This window comes from Neopsephotus bourkii, unplaced genomic scaffold (genome assembly GCF_033783945.1).
Source record: "Neopsephotus bourkii isolate Nb327-2 ecotype Australia unplaced genomic scaffold, CSIRO-AGI_Nbou_v1 NB_1189, whole genome shotgun sequence".
Taxonomy (NCBI): Eukaryota; Metazoa; Chordata; class Aves; order Psittaciformes; family Psittacidae; genus Neopsephotus; species Neopsephotus bourkii.
Window position 1 is genome coordinate 384,579 of NW_026901674.1, and position 19,537 is coordinate 404,115.

A 19,537-nucleotide genomic window follows, 5' to 3' on the forward strand; every position below is an offset into this window, starting at 1 on the left:
TAAGGATTAACATCTCTGGTAACACAAATTGCCATTTGTTCCCCATATCCCTCACTAGGACATCTCTTTCACACCACTGATGTATATGTGCTCACAGAACAGTATTAATGAATGTTGGTTGAGGTGAGATGCTGAGATGTTTTGGGGGTGTCACAGCACAGAACCTACATAGGCTTGCCAACAAATTGACTTGATGTTCTTCCAAAACAGAAAGCCTCTCAGCAGAATTGTCATTTTGTATTGCCCAAAATGGAGCCCACATGGGGAACGCAGGGGTTTAGGTGTGCAAGGCGTGGTGTTTGCTTGCTGGCATCATTAATTTCATCTGACAGAAATCCCTCATTAAGGATCGAAAGTCATTGCAACGTAAAGCACTGAGGGTTACAGTATTCAGGGGATTTATTTTAAACCCAAATATTTTCCTGTGTATGTGTATGCGAGTCATTAGTTACTTCTTCAAGTTTACTCAGCTGCTCAGATAGATGAGGAGACTGTCTGGGTAAGGCTTTTTAGGAGTTTTGTTGTTGAGGATCTGGGATTGGTCACGTTAGTGTAATGCTTTCTGTGAGAGCTGATTTGCAAGGAAAACAACACAAAAAGCAGGGATAAAGTTCCTGGCAGCTTTCCTCTAGGAAACCATTCCCCAGTGCAGCCATCCCGGTAAGAATTCCGTGGCTAAAAACACCCAGCTCGCCTTGTCTGCAGAGACATTTGCCCCTTTGGCTTCAGGGACAAAAATGCCTGTGTGCCTTGATGGGTGGGTAATTATCTTTCCAGGAGCATTGACTGGCCACTTGTTCACTGACAGAGCACACAGTACATAGGGTTGTCCCACAAGGTCATATTTCATTAAGGGCTATGACTTAAGCCTGTGTAGTTTATTACTCAGTCTGCTTCGTGCTGAGCTGGGTTACAGCCGGCTGGATGCCTGTGAGATGCCCTCACTGCGCTCCCCTGCTGTCCTGGCCACAGGTCAGAACCAGGCAATGGGGGTTTGCAAAGTCCCAAGCCCATCTGAGACCATTCCCAAGCTGACATCTTCTGCATAGAAGGTGTCTAGAACGTGGCACGAAGTAAATGCAAAGGGACCTAGGCATAGAGATTGATTAGAGTAAAAGAAGATACTGAAAATCTTGTCAATAACTGTAGGTAGAGAAGCTTGATGTATGTAGGAAAATATTTAGTAAGCTTTTATTTAATTTTGATATCACAACTGCAAAAGTTCTTGCCCAAAGTCCTCATTCAAAGAGAGGAGCCTGTGTTGGTTGTTGAGCGGTGCACAAAGTCTGCCAGTGTCTATGGTGTATTGGGCTCTTGAAGTGAAATTTATCTCCCAACTGAACTACCTGGAGATGTTTCGGGAGGCTGTGATTGCACTGTTTAGCTATGACAAATGTGTTGAAAGAAACATTAAGTTGTCCTCGCCCATGGCAAGGGGTTTGAATTGGATGATCTTTAAGGTTCCTTCCAACACAAACCATTCCAGGACTCTATGGTTCTATGATTTCCATACTGAAGATAAAAAGCATCCTCTCTTCAAAGTCAGGCATCTTACTTTTCATAGTTCTCCTTGGTTCCGTACAAAAGCTGTAGCAGGCAGGTTTACTTAATATCCACTTTAGATGACCCACAGAATAAGCTAATGAGGTGTATCATAGCCCTAGCAGCTGCAGAGTGATTAAAGAAAGGGGAAAAAAAGGAGAAGAAATGGCACAAGCATGCTCATGATTCACACAACTATATAAAATAACTAAATAGGCGAAGTGCAATGAAGTGCTTGAGGTTCGTGTTGTATAGATGGGAAGATGTAAAAGAGCCCCCAATTGCAGAATTGGTTTTGGGTTTTAGAACTTGGTCACAGTAATGTTTTTTTATGCTTCATGGTTTCAATACTTTTATCTCCTACAGTATCTTACAATGACCAGACTTTAGTTGATATATAATTCTAGGGAGACCCTTATGCAAGCACGTATTACATGTAGGCTATTCTGTGGTTCTAGAGTTACTGCAGGTCTGCAATTGGCTTGAGAAATTGCCAGTAGAAAATGGCAAAGATCATTTTGAAACCATTTTAGCTTCATCTCCTTGCTAGGGCCATCTGTTAATACACCATCTTTTGCAGCTCTTGAAGCTGTTCTTGAAGAATGGGGAGACTTCCATTTTTATTTCATGTTTCTGTGGTGTTTTGGAACTTTTTGTTGCCTGAAGTAAGTGGGGACTTTACATCCCCTTCTGGGGTCATAGGGGGAAAGTTAATAAAGATCATGACCAAAGAGTGGTCAAGAGAATGGTGTCCAGTCTGACATGGGACTAATTTTCCTATCACCTGATAATGGAGTCTGAAAGAAAGGTCCCTCAGCAATCACTGTGATGAATGGTAATAAGCAATTGTGTCACTGCAGAATGAGGCAGGGAGTCCTGCATCCAGCTCTGAGCCCCAACACAGAAGAGGGATGTGGAGCTGTTGGAGCAAGTCCAGAGAAGGCCATGGAGATGCTGTGAGGGCTGGAGCAGCTCTGCTCTGGAGCCAGGCTGAGAGAGCTGGGCTGGGGCAGCCTGGAGAAGAGAAGGCTCCTGAAGGGGAGACCTTAGAGCAGCTCCAGTGCCTAAAGGGGCTGCAGGAAAGCTGGAGAGGGGCTTGGGACAAGGGCCTGTAGGGACAGGCCAAGGGGAATGGCTTGAACCTGCCAGAGGGGAGACTGAGATGAGCTCTTAGGCAGAAGCTCTTCCCTGTGAGGGTGCTGAGGCGCTGGCACAGGGTGCCCAGAGAAGCTGTGGCTGCCCCATCCCTGGCAGTGTTCAAGGCCAGGTTGGACACAGGGGCTTGGAGCAAGCTGCTCCAGTGGAAGGGGTCCCTGCCTGTGGCAGGGGTTGGAGCTGGGTGAGCTTTAAGGTCTCTTCCAACACAAACCAGGCTGGGATTCCATGTGTTTTGAATAATCCCCAATGACAGGGTTGTGGTCTTCACCAGCCTTGCAGTGATGTCAAGGACAGGGAGTTACCAGTGCGTTCAATATTGCTGATTTATAGAGAAATAAACCAGTACTCGAATATTATATCCACTTTCATTCTTCGTGACTAATGTTGTTACAATGAATACCAGAGGAATTAGTAATGAATACCCACTTACTGTAAAGTGTTGCCAAATATATACTTAACTTGTAATGCTACTGGGAGCGCATCTATAATTTTTGTGTTTGTTGTTATGTAAAAATATAACTTTGGTCTAAATTTAATTATGTAATGGCATAAGTTAAATTGCATGAAAGATATTTAATTATGGGCTGCCTGTTCTATCTAATACTATTAGCTGATGTTAAAAACCCAACATTTTGCTTCTGTTTTAGTTTTCAGAGGTTTCACTTGCTGGGTTTTTGACCCAAAGCAAATGTAAGTTTTGCAATAGGATCTGTCACAAGAATCATAGAATCATAGACTTATAGGATAGTTAGGGTTGGAAAGGACCTTAAGATCATCCAGTTCCAACCCCCCTGCCATGGGCAGGGACACCTCACACTAAACCATGGCACCCAAGGCTCTGTCCAAACTGGCCTTGAACACTGCCAGGGATGGAGCATTCACAACTTCCCTGGGCAACCCATTCCAGTGCCTCACCACCCTAACAAGAAAGAATTTCCTCCTTATATCCAATCTAAAATTTCCCTATTTAAGTTTTAACCCATTACCCCTTGTCCTATCACTACAGTCCCTAATGAAGAGTCCATCCCCAGCATCCCTATAGGCCCCCTTCAGATACTGGAAGCTGCTCTGAGGTCTCCACGCAGCCTTCTCTTCTCCAGGCTGAACAGCCCCAACTTTCTCAGCCTGTCTCCATACAGGAGGTGCTCCAGTCCCTAATCATCCTCGTGGCCTCCTCTGGACTTGTTCCAACAGAAGCCTGTATTAAAAGCAGCTCTGTTTCACTCTTCCTTTATGAATAATATGAGATTAAGTCCTAATTGATTCCGCTCTCCCATGATGTATGCCACAGGCCTTTTTAATGATTTCTCTCCAATTTCCCAATAGGGATAGTTCTTTTTCTTTAAAAACACCCCCATAAATACGCTGTCCTCATAATACACTGTCCCAGCGCTTATGATGATGGATGTTGCATTGTTCTGTGGTTTGCAGAGGGCTAGACAGGAATATTAAAGATATATGACTTCATAGTTTTTAGTCGGAGTTGAAAACTGTCCTCTGCTGAGCCATGTAAAAATCTGTGGCTTCTCTTCCCTTTGTTTTCAGGGAGGCTGTGAAATTTGGAGCATCAGATCAAAGGGCTTGCTCTCAGTGTCTGGTTGAAGTAAAAAGAAGAAGACCTTTAATGTGTTATTATTTAGTGTATTTCAAGGCATTTTAGCACAGGAGTCCTTCCTGCCATGCTCTCGGGAATGTCCTCTCTGATAGAAGGATCCCGACGGAGCATCATCACTTTTCAGAATGAGCATGAAAATCAATAGCAAAGCCTAAAATGATGTTTCTTCCACTGTGGAAAAATAAGGATCAATTCAGGTGGTCTGAAAACTAAGCAGCTACTCAGGCCTTCAAGGAGAAGATAGAGATGTCCACAGCTTAGGCCCCAATTACCCTGGTTTGGATGTTTCAGGGTTTCATTGTGGCAGGCTGTTAGGCAGGAGAACCTTGGTCCTTCTTCCTACACAGCAGAATTCCCTTCTTATTACAGTAAGTCATGGTTGATGAACAGCAGAGCACCAAATGGGGAGAGACCAGCACCTTTTTATTTATTCCTTTATTTAACAGAGTATTAATCCTTGTCAGACAGCATCAGACAAGCTGGTGTGCCACAATCCTTGCTGTGCACTGCAAGGGACAGTGGGGATCATCAGTTACTGCAATGAGTAAGAAAATGACAGTGCCAGATTGAAATGAGGAGATTTAGGGGTGTGCATGCACATTGAAGAAGATTGTTTATCTAGTTAGTTATTATTTATGAAGTATTTAGGTATGTGTTACTGAAACTGAGGATGAACATGTAGTTAGTGTGTTTTTCCTCTTCCTCAAGGAAGGCTGCAAGAGGAAAATATCAATGTCCCAATTGGTGAGGGGTGAAGCCAGGATCTGAGCCTTCATTCCCTGAGGATACCGAGGCTGTTGGGTCAGGGTGCTGGGCACAACAGGAGGGTACCCAAGGTGGGGCTGGTGCCCTAAGGGAGGCTCAGCTGCAGGGTGGGAGCACAGGAGGCCCAGCTGCTGGTGGCAGCTGTGCTCATGGAGAGCTCTGTGTTTGCATGACCGAGGGTTTATGCTACAGGAAAAGAATGTAACCAGGGACCGTGTGAGGTTTGGGTCTTTTTGTGTTTTAACTGCCCAAGAATTTAGGGGGTAGCTGCTGTCGTTGTGAAGTTCCTGTATCCTTGGAGCGGTGGGTTTCTTTGTTTGCTCTTCCTTGAGCTCCTCTTGGCTTTTTCACCCTTGGCCCTGTTACAGCAGCCTGCAACGGTCTGTAGTTTCGCTATAAAGTAGTATATACAGCTTAATCAGCATTAAAGCTGAGCTTACTCCCCTGCTTTGTTAGAGGAAAGGAGCTGTTTTCCAGAAGGATGCTGCAGTGCAGGGGTAGGATGAGCTGGGCAGAGCAGGCAGGGTAGGAAGGTGATGAGCAGGCACAGCTCTCCACCACCCTGCCATCCTTCTTTGAGGTAGAAATGATGTTATCAGGTAGTGTTCTCCAAACACAGCTTAGTGGAAGGAACTGGCTCCCTCAGATTATATTTTATCCCTGACAGACTAAAACTCATTCATAAATGCATAAATAACTTCAGAATGGATGTGTCAATTTTACTTGAATATGTTAGAACACTTTATCATTCAACGTAGGGGTGGTATCTAGAAATATTTAATTTTTGGGGTTCTGTGATCAATGATAAAAGTAATTCAGCCTTATATCCTGTTGATATCCAGGGTCTGGCTGCTGCAAGGTGCTGGCTGGTTTTCTCTGTGCTTGCTCTCTCAGCTGCACTGGCAAGTTCAAAGCTTCAGGGCAGAAATGTGAGATGAATTCAGTGCTATGATACTTATAGGAGAGGAGAAAAAGGTCATAAACAGAGCATGGAGCTGCAAGGTGAGTGGAGGGGAAGGTAGGAAAGGCCAGGCTGGACTGGGCTTGGAGCTGCTCTAATGGAAGGTGTCCCTGCCCATGGCAGCGGGTTGAAACTGGTGGAGCTTTAAGTTCCCTTCCAACCCAAACCATTCCATGATTCAATGATTTTCTGTATTTATTGACAACAGAAAGCTAAGTCTGCTGACCTTGCATTGCACTTCATGGGCTTAACCACTTGGTTGAGCCTCGCTCTGCTGCTCAGCAAGGCATGCTGAAGTGCACACTGGCTAAAGATAAGGAGGGTGGAAACTTGACCTGGAAATCCATAGAATGCAATATGCCTCACGTATGTGCAGCAGACAATACTTACAGCCAGTGTTTTATTTCAGTGAGCAGACCTGATGGATGCTGCTCTTAGGAGCTCGCTATCTTGGTTTGAATGTTGTGACAGAGGTCTATAGCAAAGCTCGGTGGCTAAAGGTCACGCCGTATCTATGCCTGTTCATTATAGCGGGCTGTAATCTACCAGTGCAGCCACAACTCAGCCGGATCTTGATTTTGCAGAGAGTTAATGAAGTGAGGGAGGGCTGGAGACACAAAGTCTCAGCAGCTGGCTGGGGGACAGCGGATTTCAAAGGGAAAAGCTTCTTTGTTTTGTTTTGTTTACTCTAAGAGGCAAAAACTTCAGCCTGGAGGCCCCAAACCCATAGATCCCTGTAGCTAAGCCCAGACGAGGCTTCATACGTTTTGGCACACATGGGAATAAAAGGACTTGGATTTCTGGATAACGCTCAATGTATAATTACAGTGAGGTTTCCTGGATATCCAAAAGGATATCATGGCTTATCTGGGAAGATGTGAGAGCTGAGGTGTTTTCCCTGACCAGGACCTCTTATCTTGGAGTAGTTCAGCTATCTGAGATGGTTTATCTTGCTCTTCATTTAACTCAGCCTGTAATGAGAAATGCAATTCCTGCTCTAGCAGAAAAGTGTAGCAGACGTGGCTTTCTTTTTTTCCTTTATCCTTTTTATCTTTTATCTTTTATTTTTCCTTTTTTCTTTTTATCTTACTTTTTCCTTTTTTTTCCATTTAACCTTTTTTCCTTTTTTACTTCCCTTCCCCCCCCCCGCTCCTTTTTTTCTCTTTCCTTTCCTTTCCCTTTCTTTTCCTTTCTCCTTTTCTTATACACCATACCCTATAATGTACCGTAATTCATCTAACAAGTGCCATACACCTTGTTATGGTGCCTTCCACCTAATGCCACAAAAGCACCACAATATCTTAGTCTGGAGGTTTTAAATTTAATATTCATCCTCTCCACCCCCTTTTTGTTTTTTCATATTGTCTCCATCAGTCACTAATTCTTTCACAAAACTCCTTTAACCAAGGGGAAACTAATGGAGGTTGATGTTTCTCTCAGTGCATCCTCCTCCTTTCCAGTGTGTGCATTAAGCCGTATGTTATGCTTGTTTCCAGGTAAGTTGTTCCACTCTGCTCTCTTCTGTACTGCTTGCTTCTGAATTGACATTTTCAGTGCCATGTGAACTAAAGCTCCTGCATGAATTAGTAATTTGATAACCAGAGTCCAAGCCAACTGCCTATATTGTCACACAGTCAAATATTAACTGTTAAAAATCACAGGTGCTCTTTACATCAAATCGTTTTCACATGTAAATGTAGCCTGAAGGTTGAGCGACTTCAGCTTGTCCTATTCCAGTGGCACAAGTCAAAGGCAAGTATAAGAGTCGGAAAGAAAAGGATGCAGTAGTTATAGCCCTGCTCCATGAATGACAAGAGGTAGCGATTAATGCAGGACGCATTCCTGAGCATTACCAATTCTCACAGTACCCAGCTGAAAGAGGCTGTTAAATGTTTCCAAACCACTTCAAGGGGAAGCAGGGGCCATGCAGTTGAAAGACATGCCTGCAGAGGGGACCTGATAAGATCGCAGAGATCCTTGTCACTTCATTCCCTGCTTTTCCCTCTAGCCACAGGTGACCCAGAGCAGCAAGGTGAGGCATTTCAGCCACACATCTCAAAGCAGAGAGATGCTACAGCAGTGGGATCCTTCCTTTTCAGTTTGTAGGTGGTGGCTGGCTTGCTTTTCCTGAAGAGCAGGGGCTGAGGCTCAAAGCTGAGTGCAAACCAAGCTACCAGCATATGCCGGCCTCTGTCTATAGCAGTAGAGAAGAAAGCGCAATGTGCTAGGTTTACCTCTCCCAAGAAGTTTAAAGAGCACAATGACTGTTTAGCTGTCCATATGCTGTTGCTATTGCAGGATAGTCCCAAACTAAAGTGGAGTGCATGCTTTGGAAAGAAGAGCTTGGTTGAAGTAAAGGAAAACTATAAAGTAAAGAAGATAAGGATGGCAAAAATGCGGGGTTGGGGGGTAGATCATGAAGAAGCAGTAGCAAAAGATAGGAAGGTAAAGAAAGCCCCAGCAGCAGTGAGACACCTCCGCATTAACATCACAACTGATACGCAGATAGACTGCACAGCTGGTTAAAGTTGTAAAGTAGGTATGCTTTTATTCAGCGCTGAGACGCGTGGGGGATAGCTCCTCCAAAGGCATGGTGCCTCAGTGTTGTTTCCCTCTCCATTTATTCTCTCAAGTTATACATACTCATAAGGTTGCACAATACGCCTATACACATTCATGTCTTATCCCTGCTTCGTATTATAATGAGCTAGAAGGTCCTTTGGCCTGCGCACTGCCCCCCCCGGTCATGGGTGAGGGTCTCAAGATGAAGTAAATGAGTCTTCCTCGAGCCTGAACTTTTCACTTCTAGTTATCACGCATGCTCTTTAGGAGTCTGGTCAAAGTCCAAACCACAAAGCTGATCTTCACTGGAACTAAGTAACTGTTCCTCCCCCTTATATCAGTCTGTTTCTCCCCCTTATCAATAGCCTATTGTCCTGGTACTACATGGCATTCTTGACAGGTATTTGCAAACAATGCTTTCTGTTAAACAGGCAAAATTCCTTTATCCCCTCTTGCACAACCCCTTTGTACAACCCCGTTGTAATTGGTCAACCCTCTGCATCACAACAACCCCCCTCGTTCCTGTTCCCCTAACAATGCTAAAGAACAAAGCAGGGAAGGATGGATGGAGAGTCAGTGCCCGCGGGAATAACCTGGAGAATCGGGACTGTGCCCCCCTTTGAAGCAGCCACACAACCTGGATGCAATTTTCATTTCCTGCAGGGAAGTGCGGCCTTGTTCTTTGTGAAGTGGATAAACCAAGCCTCATAAAACTAATTGTGGGAGGTGGTTTGACATGAGGAACTGGAAATCAAGGTTTAGCCTCTCTTATGCACAGAGCAGTGAAGCAGGGGCGCTTCAGATCAACTTCCCTTGTCCTTTTGGTGCTTTCTTCCCAAAGGCTTTCGAATCTGTGGTGATTGTACCTCTTGGTACAGAGCCAGAGCCAGAGGTAACTAAGTCAGCAGCATTCCTAAATGGATGTCGTTAATAGTGTATTTGGGGCTGCTTTGTGATAAACTATCAATTTATCAACTTCAAGCCCATAAAACTAGTGTGGTAAAATGCAAATGTTCCCTTTGGTTAAGTTCTGAGGGAGGAGGAGGCACTGATAATATCTACTTCATTCATGCTAGTGAATGACCAAGACATAATTGGCTCCACATTCACTGTTAGCAAATAGTGTTAGTCACAATAAAAGTACTACCATTTAAGCGAAAAGCCATGTGGGATTACCAAAACTCCATTTAGAAGTCTTTAGCTCCCTCTGACTTCTTTTAATGGGGAAAATACCTTCGAAGGATAAGGATGTCTATATAGCTGTTATGGTGGCTTTGCACAAACAAGTCTTCTAATTTCAGCATTATTAACCAATGTGCTGTGCGGAGCATGTATGCCTGTCATGAGACAGCAGATAGAGTTCATTAGTTTACATTTTAAGGAAGGAAATGTTGTTGACTAGAGCTGTTAGAATTGATAATGATGGGAAAATCCAGCCTTTGGGTGTTTAAGGATGAATGCTGCTGAAGTGAGACTTGCAGGGTAAATGTAGGTGGAATACAAGACACAGAGCAACTGGAGGTGAGTCCATGGGTCTAGTTTTAGGAGGAGGGGTAAGGGGAGAAAATGGCCTTTTTAACTGTGAAGAAAAGCAACCATTAAAGCAAATGCTCCCTGATCCCTGCTCTTCCAGGGTTATTTCTGCTGAGATGACCTGACATTATCGCTGTTATACTGGGGATGTGACTGTCCCCTGGGGCTATGGTGCAGGGCTCCAGCTTGGGAACCGCAGCTTCTTGTACCCATTGAGTCTCTGCTGGTTCATTTATCCTCTGAGCTGCTAAAACGCAGTCTGGTTCACTGTGGATAGTTACCACCCTCTGCTCCAGAACTGGCCCAAATCAGAATCACAGAATCCCAGCCTGGTTTGTGTTGGAAGGGACCTTAAAGCTCATCCAGCTTCAACCCCTGCCACAGGCAGGGACCCCTTCCACTGGAGCAGCTTGCTCCAAGCCCCTGTGTCCAACCTGGCCTTGAGCACTGCCAGGGATGGGGCAGCCACAGCTTCTCTGGGCACCCTGTGCCAGTGCCTCAGCACCTTCCAATATCCATTTTTTTAAGTGGGATTGCATGAGTACTGTACATGCTGGTGTACACACACATATGAGGCCAGTTTTGACAACTGTCTCATGGAGAGCATGGGGCCAATCCACAGAATTAAGCATTGCAATCCAAACAGTGGGATTTGGGAAGAACCTTCATAAAACTGCCCAGTAAAAGCCTGTAAGGATTTACAGGATTAGGTTCTTTCTTTCTACTCCTCAGCAGCATTCTGTGCAACATGTGGGCACTGTGTGTGTTTTGGTGGTACTTTAAGGAATATATAATCTGCATTTGGTTATTCTCCCAGACTGTCAGTAGTAATAACTTGAATGAGGAAGACTTTAAAAAATGCATCTGGCAACTGTGGCTGTGTTGGGCTTGGTATTATTATTATTTTCTTTTAAAAACCCCACAATGTAAGTCAGAGACACCAGAAACAGCTCCAAAACAGGGCAGTGTTCAAGGCCAGGTTGGAGCAACCTGCTCTAGTGGAAGCTGTCCCTGCCCGTAGCAGGGGGTTGGAACAGGGTGAGCTTGAAGGTCCCTTCCAACACAAACCAGCCTGGGACTGTATGGTTCTAAACCCAGTAAATACCCCCTGGGCTCTAACATACACAGATAGCGTTCCAAAGGAAGCACCGGGTCTGACTGTGCTATAGAGCCCTTGGCAGAGGGGGGGATGTTGTGGGCACCCCGGAGCCACCGGGGGAGCAGCGCTGTGCTCGGCGCTGCCCGTGCGGCGGGCGGGCGCTAGGACCCCGCGGAGGGCCGGTTGGAGCTCATTTGTTCCATGGCGAGGAGCGCAGGACGGGCTGCAGCGGTCAGCAAGGCTTTTCTTGCCAAAATACCACAAACCAACCCCAAACTAACCCCCAAACCTCTTTAAAAAGAGAGAGAGAAAAAAAACCCTTCAACTCTTCCTTTCTTTTTTTCCCCCCTCCTTCCTAAGAAAGCAGAGCCCAGCTCATCAGCAGGAGGGGTTTTGGAGTTAACTGCATGCAGGAAATCTCTCACATCCTGAGTCCCAGCTCGCTCCTCTCTGTAACTGTATATTATGGGGCTTCTCTCCAGCCCCAGCTGATGAAAGTTTGTCTCCCTCAGCCTGGGCTAAGATGTCAAAGCGCCTCCGCGCCCAGCGCTTCCCCCCCCCGGCGCGGGTGTCCGCGTTGCTGCTCAGCCTCGGCTGCCTCCTTCCAGCATCCCCCGCCGCTCAAGGTAAGCTCACCACGAGCCCCACCGAGCTCCCCTCACACACTTCCTCACCCGACGCTCCATTTTTAACGGGACAAGCACCGGAGCGAGGATTCAGCCGCGCTGCCTGCGCTCGTTTTGCGCACCCCTCCGCGCTTCCCCCCTCCCTTTCCTGGCCTCCGCCACGCTGCGCTCCGCTCTCCCCGGGACGCGTAAGTCCCGCTCCTCTGCGCGGCGTGTGGATTTCCAAGCCTTTCCAGGGAAAACTCTGCTTTGAATCCCCGACATCCCCCCCCCCCCCCCCAATCGACCCTGCACCCCCCAGGGTGAGCGGAATGGTTCGGGGAGCCCCCGGTGTGGGGATGTCCTGGGCATCCACAGCGTGTGTAGAGGTGCGCTGCAGAGTCCTAGTGACTCCCGGTGTGTGCGCTCTTGGGGGTCCTTGGGGACCCCCAGTGTGAGGGGGTGCTGGGGACACCCGGTTTAGGGGATGCGCTGTCCGGTCCCCAAGACTCCCTGTGTGGCTGCTGCCCTGCAAGGTCCTGGTGTTTGGATGCACTGCTGGGTCCTGGGACTCCCAGTGTGGAGGGTCTGTGTTGGGGATCCCCTGCATGAAGTGTGCCCCGTTGGGGTCCTGCGGACCCCCAGTGTATGGGAGGGTCTGCTGAACCCCTTGTATGGGAGTGCCCTGCGAAGTCCCGGGGACCCCCGCTGTGTGTATGGGTGCGCTGCGGGATCCCCGGGACCCCCCGGTATGCGGGATGCGCTGTGGGCTCCAGGGACCCCCCGGTGTGTACGTGGGCCCCCATCCCATGGAGCCGTTTTTCCCGGAGGGTCACCATCAAACAGCCCCCTGCGGGTTGGGGCCGAATTGGAGAGGATTGTCAGAGCTCAGACTCGTATCCAGCCGGGAAGGATTGCCTGGAAAAGCCAACTGCTGGTGGTAAAAGCGTCCTCGCTGGGTAGAAGTTTGCTGGCTGCTGTGCTCATTCAAACGCAGCACAAGGCAGTGATCGGTGCAGTCAGTCTTAAAGATGTTTTGCAGTACTGGCTCTGTGCTGTCCGTGTTGTAGATGGGGGAACAGCCTGGAAAAGTGACTTGTCTCTTTGTATGGCAAGTCTGGGCCTTATTCTGGAACCACTGGAGAGCCCAAACCCTGTCCTCTTCATTAATCGGCAGCTGACAATGCATATTTTATGAGAGGAAGGGAGATTCTCTTGTAACAGCGCCGAGGAGTGCGTGTGTCCCCATGTGTTACTACAAACTCCTGTCGTGGGGCTTTTTTTTTCATTGTAACTTTAAACTTGGCAAATGTTTGCTTGTCTCCAGATCTATTCACAGCAACTTTCACTGGGACTTTGGCTCGGGTTTGCTGGGGGAAAGGCAGAGAGATACTTCAGCACATTGAAATCCTAGGGTAGGCAGAGCAAGTTGTTGCATTTAGTGGAGCACTTAGGATTTGTGTGAATGAAGTAACAGGAGTTGGAGCTTTGCTTTGCTTTTGTGAGGGGTCTTAATTTCTCTTTGTCAACGTTTGCATTTGCACCAAATCAGTGCTGGGCAGAAACTGTCAGGTAGATGAGGAGAAGGAGATCCCCTGTTTCCTAGCGGCTGTTCCCTTTGTATAGATGGAGGGTGGGTTGGTTTGGATGGAGGGAGGACTTGTCCATGCTGAGAGCATTGATGGCTGGGCTGGATCTTAATGGTCTTTTCCAACCTAGTAGATTCTATGATGGTGGGGCCAGTGGGCTCCTCTGTGTTCTGGAGGAGAGCTGGGACAGAGGGTGACTTGAGTACACTTCCACAAAAGTTTGAGTTTAGGTGGGTCAAGCATTCACATATGACAGAAATGAAGACATGAATATACCTTGAAGGAGTTGTACCTGCAATAAGATAAGAGGGCAAATGGTAGGTGACTTAGATCTAACATACAGATGAGAGACACCAGTAGGTAGGGGTGGAAATCCTGTTACTTGTGTCTGGGGATTCCCTAAGAGCCCAGCTGAAGCTCTAAGGTTACATTTGCAGTGATCAGCTAAGCTCCCTATAAAGTTTGTGCTAGCTGCTCATCCTTACGGTGCCTGTCTTTAGATGTCTAAGCTTGAACAACAGCAGTGCTTGCTGACCCCCACAGCTCAGCTGGGTTTTGGGTCTGCTTTGCTTCATCTTCCCCACTCCCTTTCCATAACACATCCCATTTACATCTGCAGCCAGTGTGCTCAGCGAGCATCCTCTCCTTTCGTTCCATGCTTTTTCTCTATGGAAGTAGAGAACAGCTTTAGCTTTGCCAGAGCATGTGCTGCTTTCTTGGTCACAGAGGTGCTGAAAGTTCCAGCTGCTTGCTTCGGGACCTGGTGAGGCTGCCTGGTGATGAAAAGTCCTCGTCGTGCTTGGCACACATCTCCAGAAGCTTTGCAGCCTCTGCCTCCGCTGGCTCTGGTGCTCTGCCTGCCCAGGGCCCGGTGTCAGGGATGTGAGGAGCTGCCAGGATATCCTAATTCTTACATAAACACGTGCATAGTGATTAAGGACGGAAGTCGAAGTTACGATACGACATGGCACGAGACGTGCAGAGTGTGGGACTGCCCTAGGAACAGCTCTGCTATTAAACAGACATTATCAGGTCATGAGTTAAGGCAACTTAAAAGTAGCCTTGCCACCCACTTGTAGTGTGAGTTTCTTTTCCAGCTCTTATGGTTTTACAATTGCCCTTCTGGTTTTCAGTACTGCCAGCCCTTGGTTGCTGGCTAAAGGTCCCCATGGACAAAAAGGCAAAGTAATTGAAGTACCGGCCTTAATAAAGCAAAATTAGCTTTGCTATCCCTGTGGCGGATGATATATTGGAGGGTAAGAGCTCATCTTACAGACTCTGTAGCCCTAAAGTCTACATTTATATAAGCCTTTTGCAGAGTCAAAGCTTTCCTGTATGTGTGTATAGGTAAACTCCAAATGAGCATGTGGGGGGAAGCTCTTCAATCTCTTTTAGGCATTAGGTGTTAGCTGGAAGGAAAATAGAAATCCTAAAAGTGCAGTCCAAAGTTCTTGACCTCCAATTAAAATAACTTTTCTGTCAGCTTTTATTTTCATTATTGGTGGCAGTTGCATTGGAAATAAATGATGGAAGAAGAAATCTCCCCTTGTCGCTCCCTTTAAACCCAGTGTCTCCCCCTTTAAACCCGATGTCTCCAGCACAGTCTGTGTTTCAGAGCTCACTTTCAAATCCTGTCTTCTCTCAGAGTGTTCCCGTGTTTGTGGCAGATACTTATGGTCTGTGTATGATAATCACCTTCTTGTCCGATGATTATCCCTATCGGGTCCCATACAGACAGCCTGGCATGAGCTCTCAGTGGCCATGGGGCTCCGCAGATCCATGCCAAAATACACCAGCTGAGGGTATAATGCCCACTCTTCAAATCATGCTCACATCATTAACTCTCCTGCTCTCTGGGGAGCTGCTGTGTTATTCACTGGTGGTTTGGAAACATCTCCATCCAGCCACAAAGAGCATCCTTGAACCAATGACTGACAGGCTATGTTTTGGGTGGCTTTTCATCTTGTTCACAGCGTGGAGCCTGCCCCAGTGGCACTTGTCTAATGACACGTGAGTGAGTGCAGCAGGTCAGAGCTGTGTTTATCTGTTATTTCCACTGAGGTTGTCAGCTGCCGATGCTATTGATCATGGAATTCTGTTTTTAAAAGGCTGAATTCATGTAAAAGGCTTACTTGGTCCTCCAGCAGCCTGGTTCAGACCTCACATATCCTAATCCTGACAGATTTATCACTGCAGTCTCTGTGTTTCTAACATATCTCACGTTGCCAGTGCAAATTGTCTGAGGAATCCAGCTGGGCTTTGCTTTGTCAGTATTCATGTGCATCCTTTTGGGCATACCTGTGTGAGCTGTAGTATTGCATGTGAATGGTGAGCAGCAAGCTCCATTTGCCAGGCAAGCAGCAGGATACAGCCAGCAGAGCAGCCTGCATGTGTGGCCAAGGTGCTTTAGCATCCCAGCTTCTGCTGGAGGTGCCACCAAGCCTCCTGTCCCAGAACATGGCTTAGAGACTGCATGTTTGAGGGCTGATGCGGTGGGTTTTCTCTTGACTTTAGCTATGAGACTTGTAAACAGAGAATTGGCATTTCCAGGGTGTTTGCAGTTAGGTCTGAATTACAGCTACGTTTATGCATGTAGATATAGGTACATTTAAATGAGCTCTTAGGCAGAAGCTCTTCCCTGTGAGGGTGCTGAGGCACTGGCACAGGGTGCCCAGAGAAGCTGTGGCTGCCCCATCCCTGGCAGTGCTCAAGGCCAGGTTGGACACAGGGGCTTGGAGCAAGCTGCTCTAGTGGAAGGGGTCCCTGCCTGTGGCAGGGGTTAGAGCTGGAGGAGCTTTAAGGTCCCTTCAACCCAAACCATTGCAGGATCTATGATAACGGCCAGGCTCTGCTACACCGGCCGGCTCTCCCCAGCTCTCTATCTCACACAGAATCCAGTCCTTCTTAGGATGCCAGGCCTTTCATGTTATTCATATTGGAAGGATTTTTTATTTAATGCCCTTTTCTGATGGCTTTTTTTCCTCTGCGCGTTGTTGTGTTTTACTCCATGCCATCTCCAGTTTGGAGTTTGGAGAAGAGGAGATTGAGGGGTGACCTTATTAGTGTATATAAATATATAAAGGGGGAGTGTCACGAGGATGGAGCCAGGCTCTTCTCAGTGGCAAACAATTATAGGACAAAGGGCAATGGGTACAAACTGGAACACAAGAGGTTCCACTTAAACTTGAAAAGAAACTTCTTCTCAGTGAGGGTGACGGAACACTGGAACAGGCTGCCCAGGGAGGTTGTGGAGTCTCCTTCTTTGGAGACATTCAAAACCCGCCTGGACACGTTCCTGTGTAACCTTATCTAGGTGTTCCTGCTCCGGCAGGGGGATTGGACTAGATGATCTTTTGAGGTCCCTTCCAATCTCTAGCATACTGTGATACTGTGATACTGTGATCTCAGATTTTGCTCTTCCTATTGCATGCACATTGTACTTGCATTTCAAGTAGCTTTTCAGATTATTCCTAGGACAAAAGCACATTATCTCCAAAATGTTATAGTACTGAAGGCCTAAATCACATCTGCAGAGGCTTCTTTTAGGCTCTGCTGTGTCTGCAGGGTAAGTCTATGACAAATTAAGCCCTGTTAAGAGGGTTGTAGTTGATTCTTGACAGGAGAGTGCAATCCAAAATGACAGTACTGTTTGTTTCTTGCTAACACAAGGCAAATTGCTTCAGTTATGTTAAATGTTTATGATAAGAGGATCACACTAAGGAAAGATACTGTTTCTTACTCGATCCCTGCCTCAGGATGTTAACCCATCTCTGTTTCAGTACCACATATGAGTTTGAGACTATGTCGATATTGAGTGTGACTTGGTTATCGGTGCTTCAGAAAGCAGCTTAATGAACTGCATCATCTAATCAGAAATGCTGACTCCTTTGTTAAATCACTTCATGTTGTTTCATTATTGTTTTACACACCCCATAAAGGAGCTTGCTGCTTTCCATGACTTGGAGCTAGGATGAGAAATACTTGGTTAAATCAGGGATGGAGGATTATGCATTCACAAGGTCAACAGGATGAAACCATTGATTAGATGAACACATGCTTTCTTGTCCAAAAAATATGATCTAATAAGGCAAGAAGTGAAAGGTTTCATGGCCTTTTAGCCATGCTGGATAATACACAGCAAGGCATAAAAACGGCGTGCAGAGTTTGGCACAAAAGAGTCTTTAGCTAGTTTATTTTGAGATATTCTTTAAGAGGAACTCTGTCAGTCCCTGTAAATTTAGTCTAATAGTATGTGTCATATGCATTAAGTGAAAAACCTTCTGACAATGGTGAAAGGGTGCTGTTTTCTTGCTTCTGTTTAATGTGCTCTCATTCTGAGAACAGCTGATCGAGCAAGAGGACTAAACCTCATATGTGACCTTTGAAAAAACGTATTGGAATATAAACCTCACTGAAACCTGGTGTTCATGGGATTTTGTTTTGATGTAGTCATGTAAAAATATGACAAAACCCCTCAATCTGTACTTTGCAATGCTACATTTATTAAGGTGAGCATAGGGGCCTGACCATGAGCGGAGCTGGGCATCACCTGTATCTTTACTCAGCAGCACTGTCTGTATGCAGTGATGGTAGTGTGATGAAGATCCTGTGTTACTTCAACAATGAGAAGATGTGGGAAGGAGAACTGTTTAGTCCAGATTATTTAAGTCTTTATTCCCTTTCTGCTATTGAGAACGCCATGGTGACAGAGATCTAGCTGAGAATGAGATGTGGCCTCTGCACCTGATAGGGAAGGATCCAGCATCTTGCTTCTGATCCCTGCTCCTTTTTGAATTGGAAGTAATAAAACTGTATTCAGGTTAAAAACCACTCTTGCGTTTTGACACAGATGTTGAAGTGTGAGGTAAGCATTCCAAGTGAAATAGTGTTTTTTTCTTAATCTATTGCTTCTTCAGTGAGGAACATGCACCCCACTGAAGGGACATTTTGGGTAAACTCTTGCTGTTAAGGGAAAAGTGCAGGGTCGGTGTAGAAGAGATCTTCATGCTTTAGAAAGAAGCAGCTTGTCTATTTATTTTGTGTCAGGTATGCTCCTTGTGTGATCCTCAGTTGGGATGAACTGTCTCACCTCCATGGCTCTGTCTCCTTTGTACAGCCTGGTGCTGATGTTCTGTGCTATTCACTTCAAACCTGCGTGACAGGATCAGAGGATGTGTAGGCTAGATAAGCAAAGCTGTGCTGGTGACCTGGGAACGTATCCAGCCCTGAGGAAACAATAAAAGTGAATGTTCATTACTTCTGTAGCTCATCTCCTGAAGAAGCCTGTGAAGTTTTGGGCCAATCCAGTCCTTATGGTGACATCTGTTGTAAGGTCGCACACATAAACTTCTGCTCTGCTTCAAGATCATTAAGTAGGTCTTTAAGTTTCCCATTCATTCATGTTTCAAAAAATAGGGAGACAGACTTTGGAGACAGCTCATGTTCATACAGATGCAGGTGATTTTTCCCTTTCTCCTGTTGTGTAAGGCAAGTAGCAGGTACTCCCCATACAAACAACGACGCATGATGGATATGAACTCCCTAGTCCAGTAGCTCACTTGCTAGGTTTGGGAAAGAGCTACAAATCATTTCCATGCACGTTTACCTAAATTAATGCTGCAACTCATTTCAGCTGGATTTGCCGTATTTTCAGTGTGATTTCCTGGAGAATATCTAAATGAATGATGTGTGTGCATGGGATGAGCACAACTCCAGCTCCCCCTCAGTAGTTTCTTTCACTGATGATCATATGGGAAGGAACACCCCTCAATACTGAAGATTCCTTATACTCAGTGAGGGAGGCAAGTAAATAACTGAAGAAAAGGATTGTGCTGTACTTTGAAAAGAGTGAGAGGAAACTGTAAGTTGGGGAGTAATTTGCTACTTCATTTAATGGAAAGCAGCCTTTCTTGAGGTTTTGGAGGGGGAGAGTAATGCTGGATCTGGATTTTTGTGTAATTATCATAGAATGATTTATGTTTGAAGGGATCATCCAATTCCACCCCCTGCCATGGGAAGGGACCCCTTCCACAAGAACAGCTTGCTCCAAGCCCCTGTGTCCAACCTGGCCTTGAACACTGCCAGGGATGGGGCAGCCACAGCTTCTCT

At 46.3% G+C, this 19,537-nt stretch overlaps 1 protein-coding gene across 1 annotated transcript in view; it reads left to right on the top strand.

Annotated features, from left to right (window-relative positions):
- The first annotated feature begins 11,480 nt into the window (after positions 1-11,480).
- Positions 11,481-19,537, top strand: part of ADAM12 (ADAM metallopeptidase domain 12) — a 187,412-nt gene continuing 179,355 nt past the window's right edge. The window contains exon 1 of the mRNA XM_061364101.1: positions 11,481-11,861. Within this exon, the coding sequence (XP_061220085.1) occupies positions 11,759-11,861 (103 nt within the window). The 5' untranslated portion in view covers positions 11,481-11,758. The remainder of the gene's footprint in view (positions 11,862-19,537) is intronic.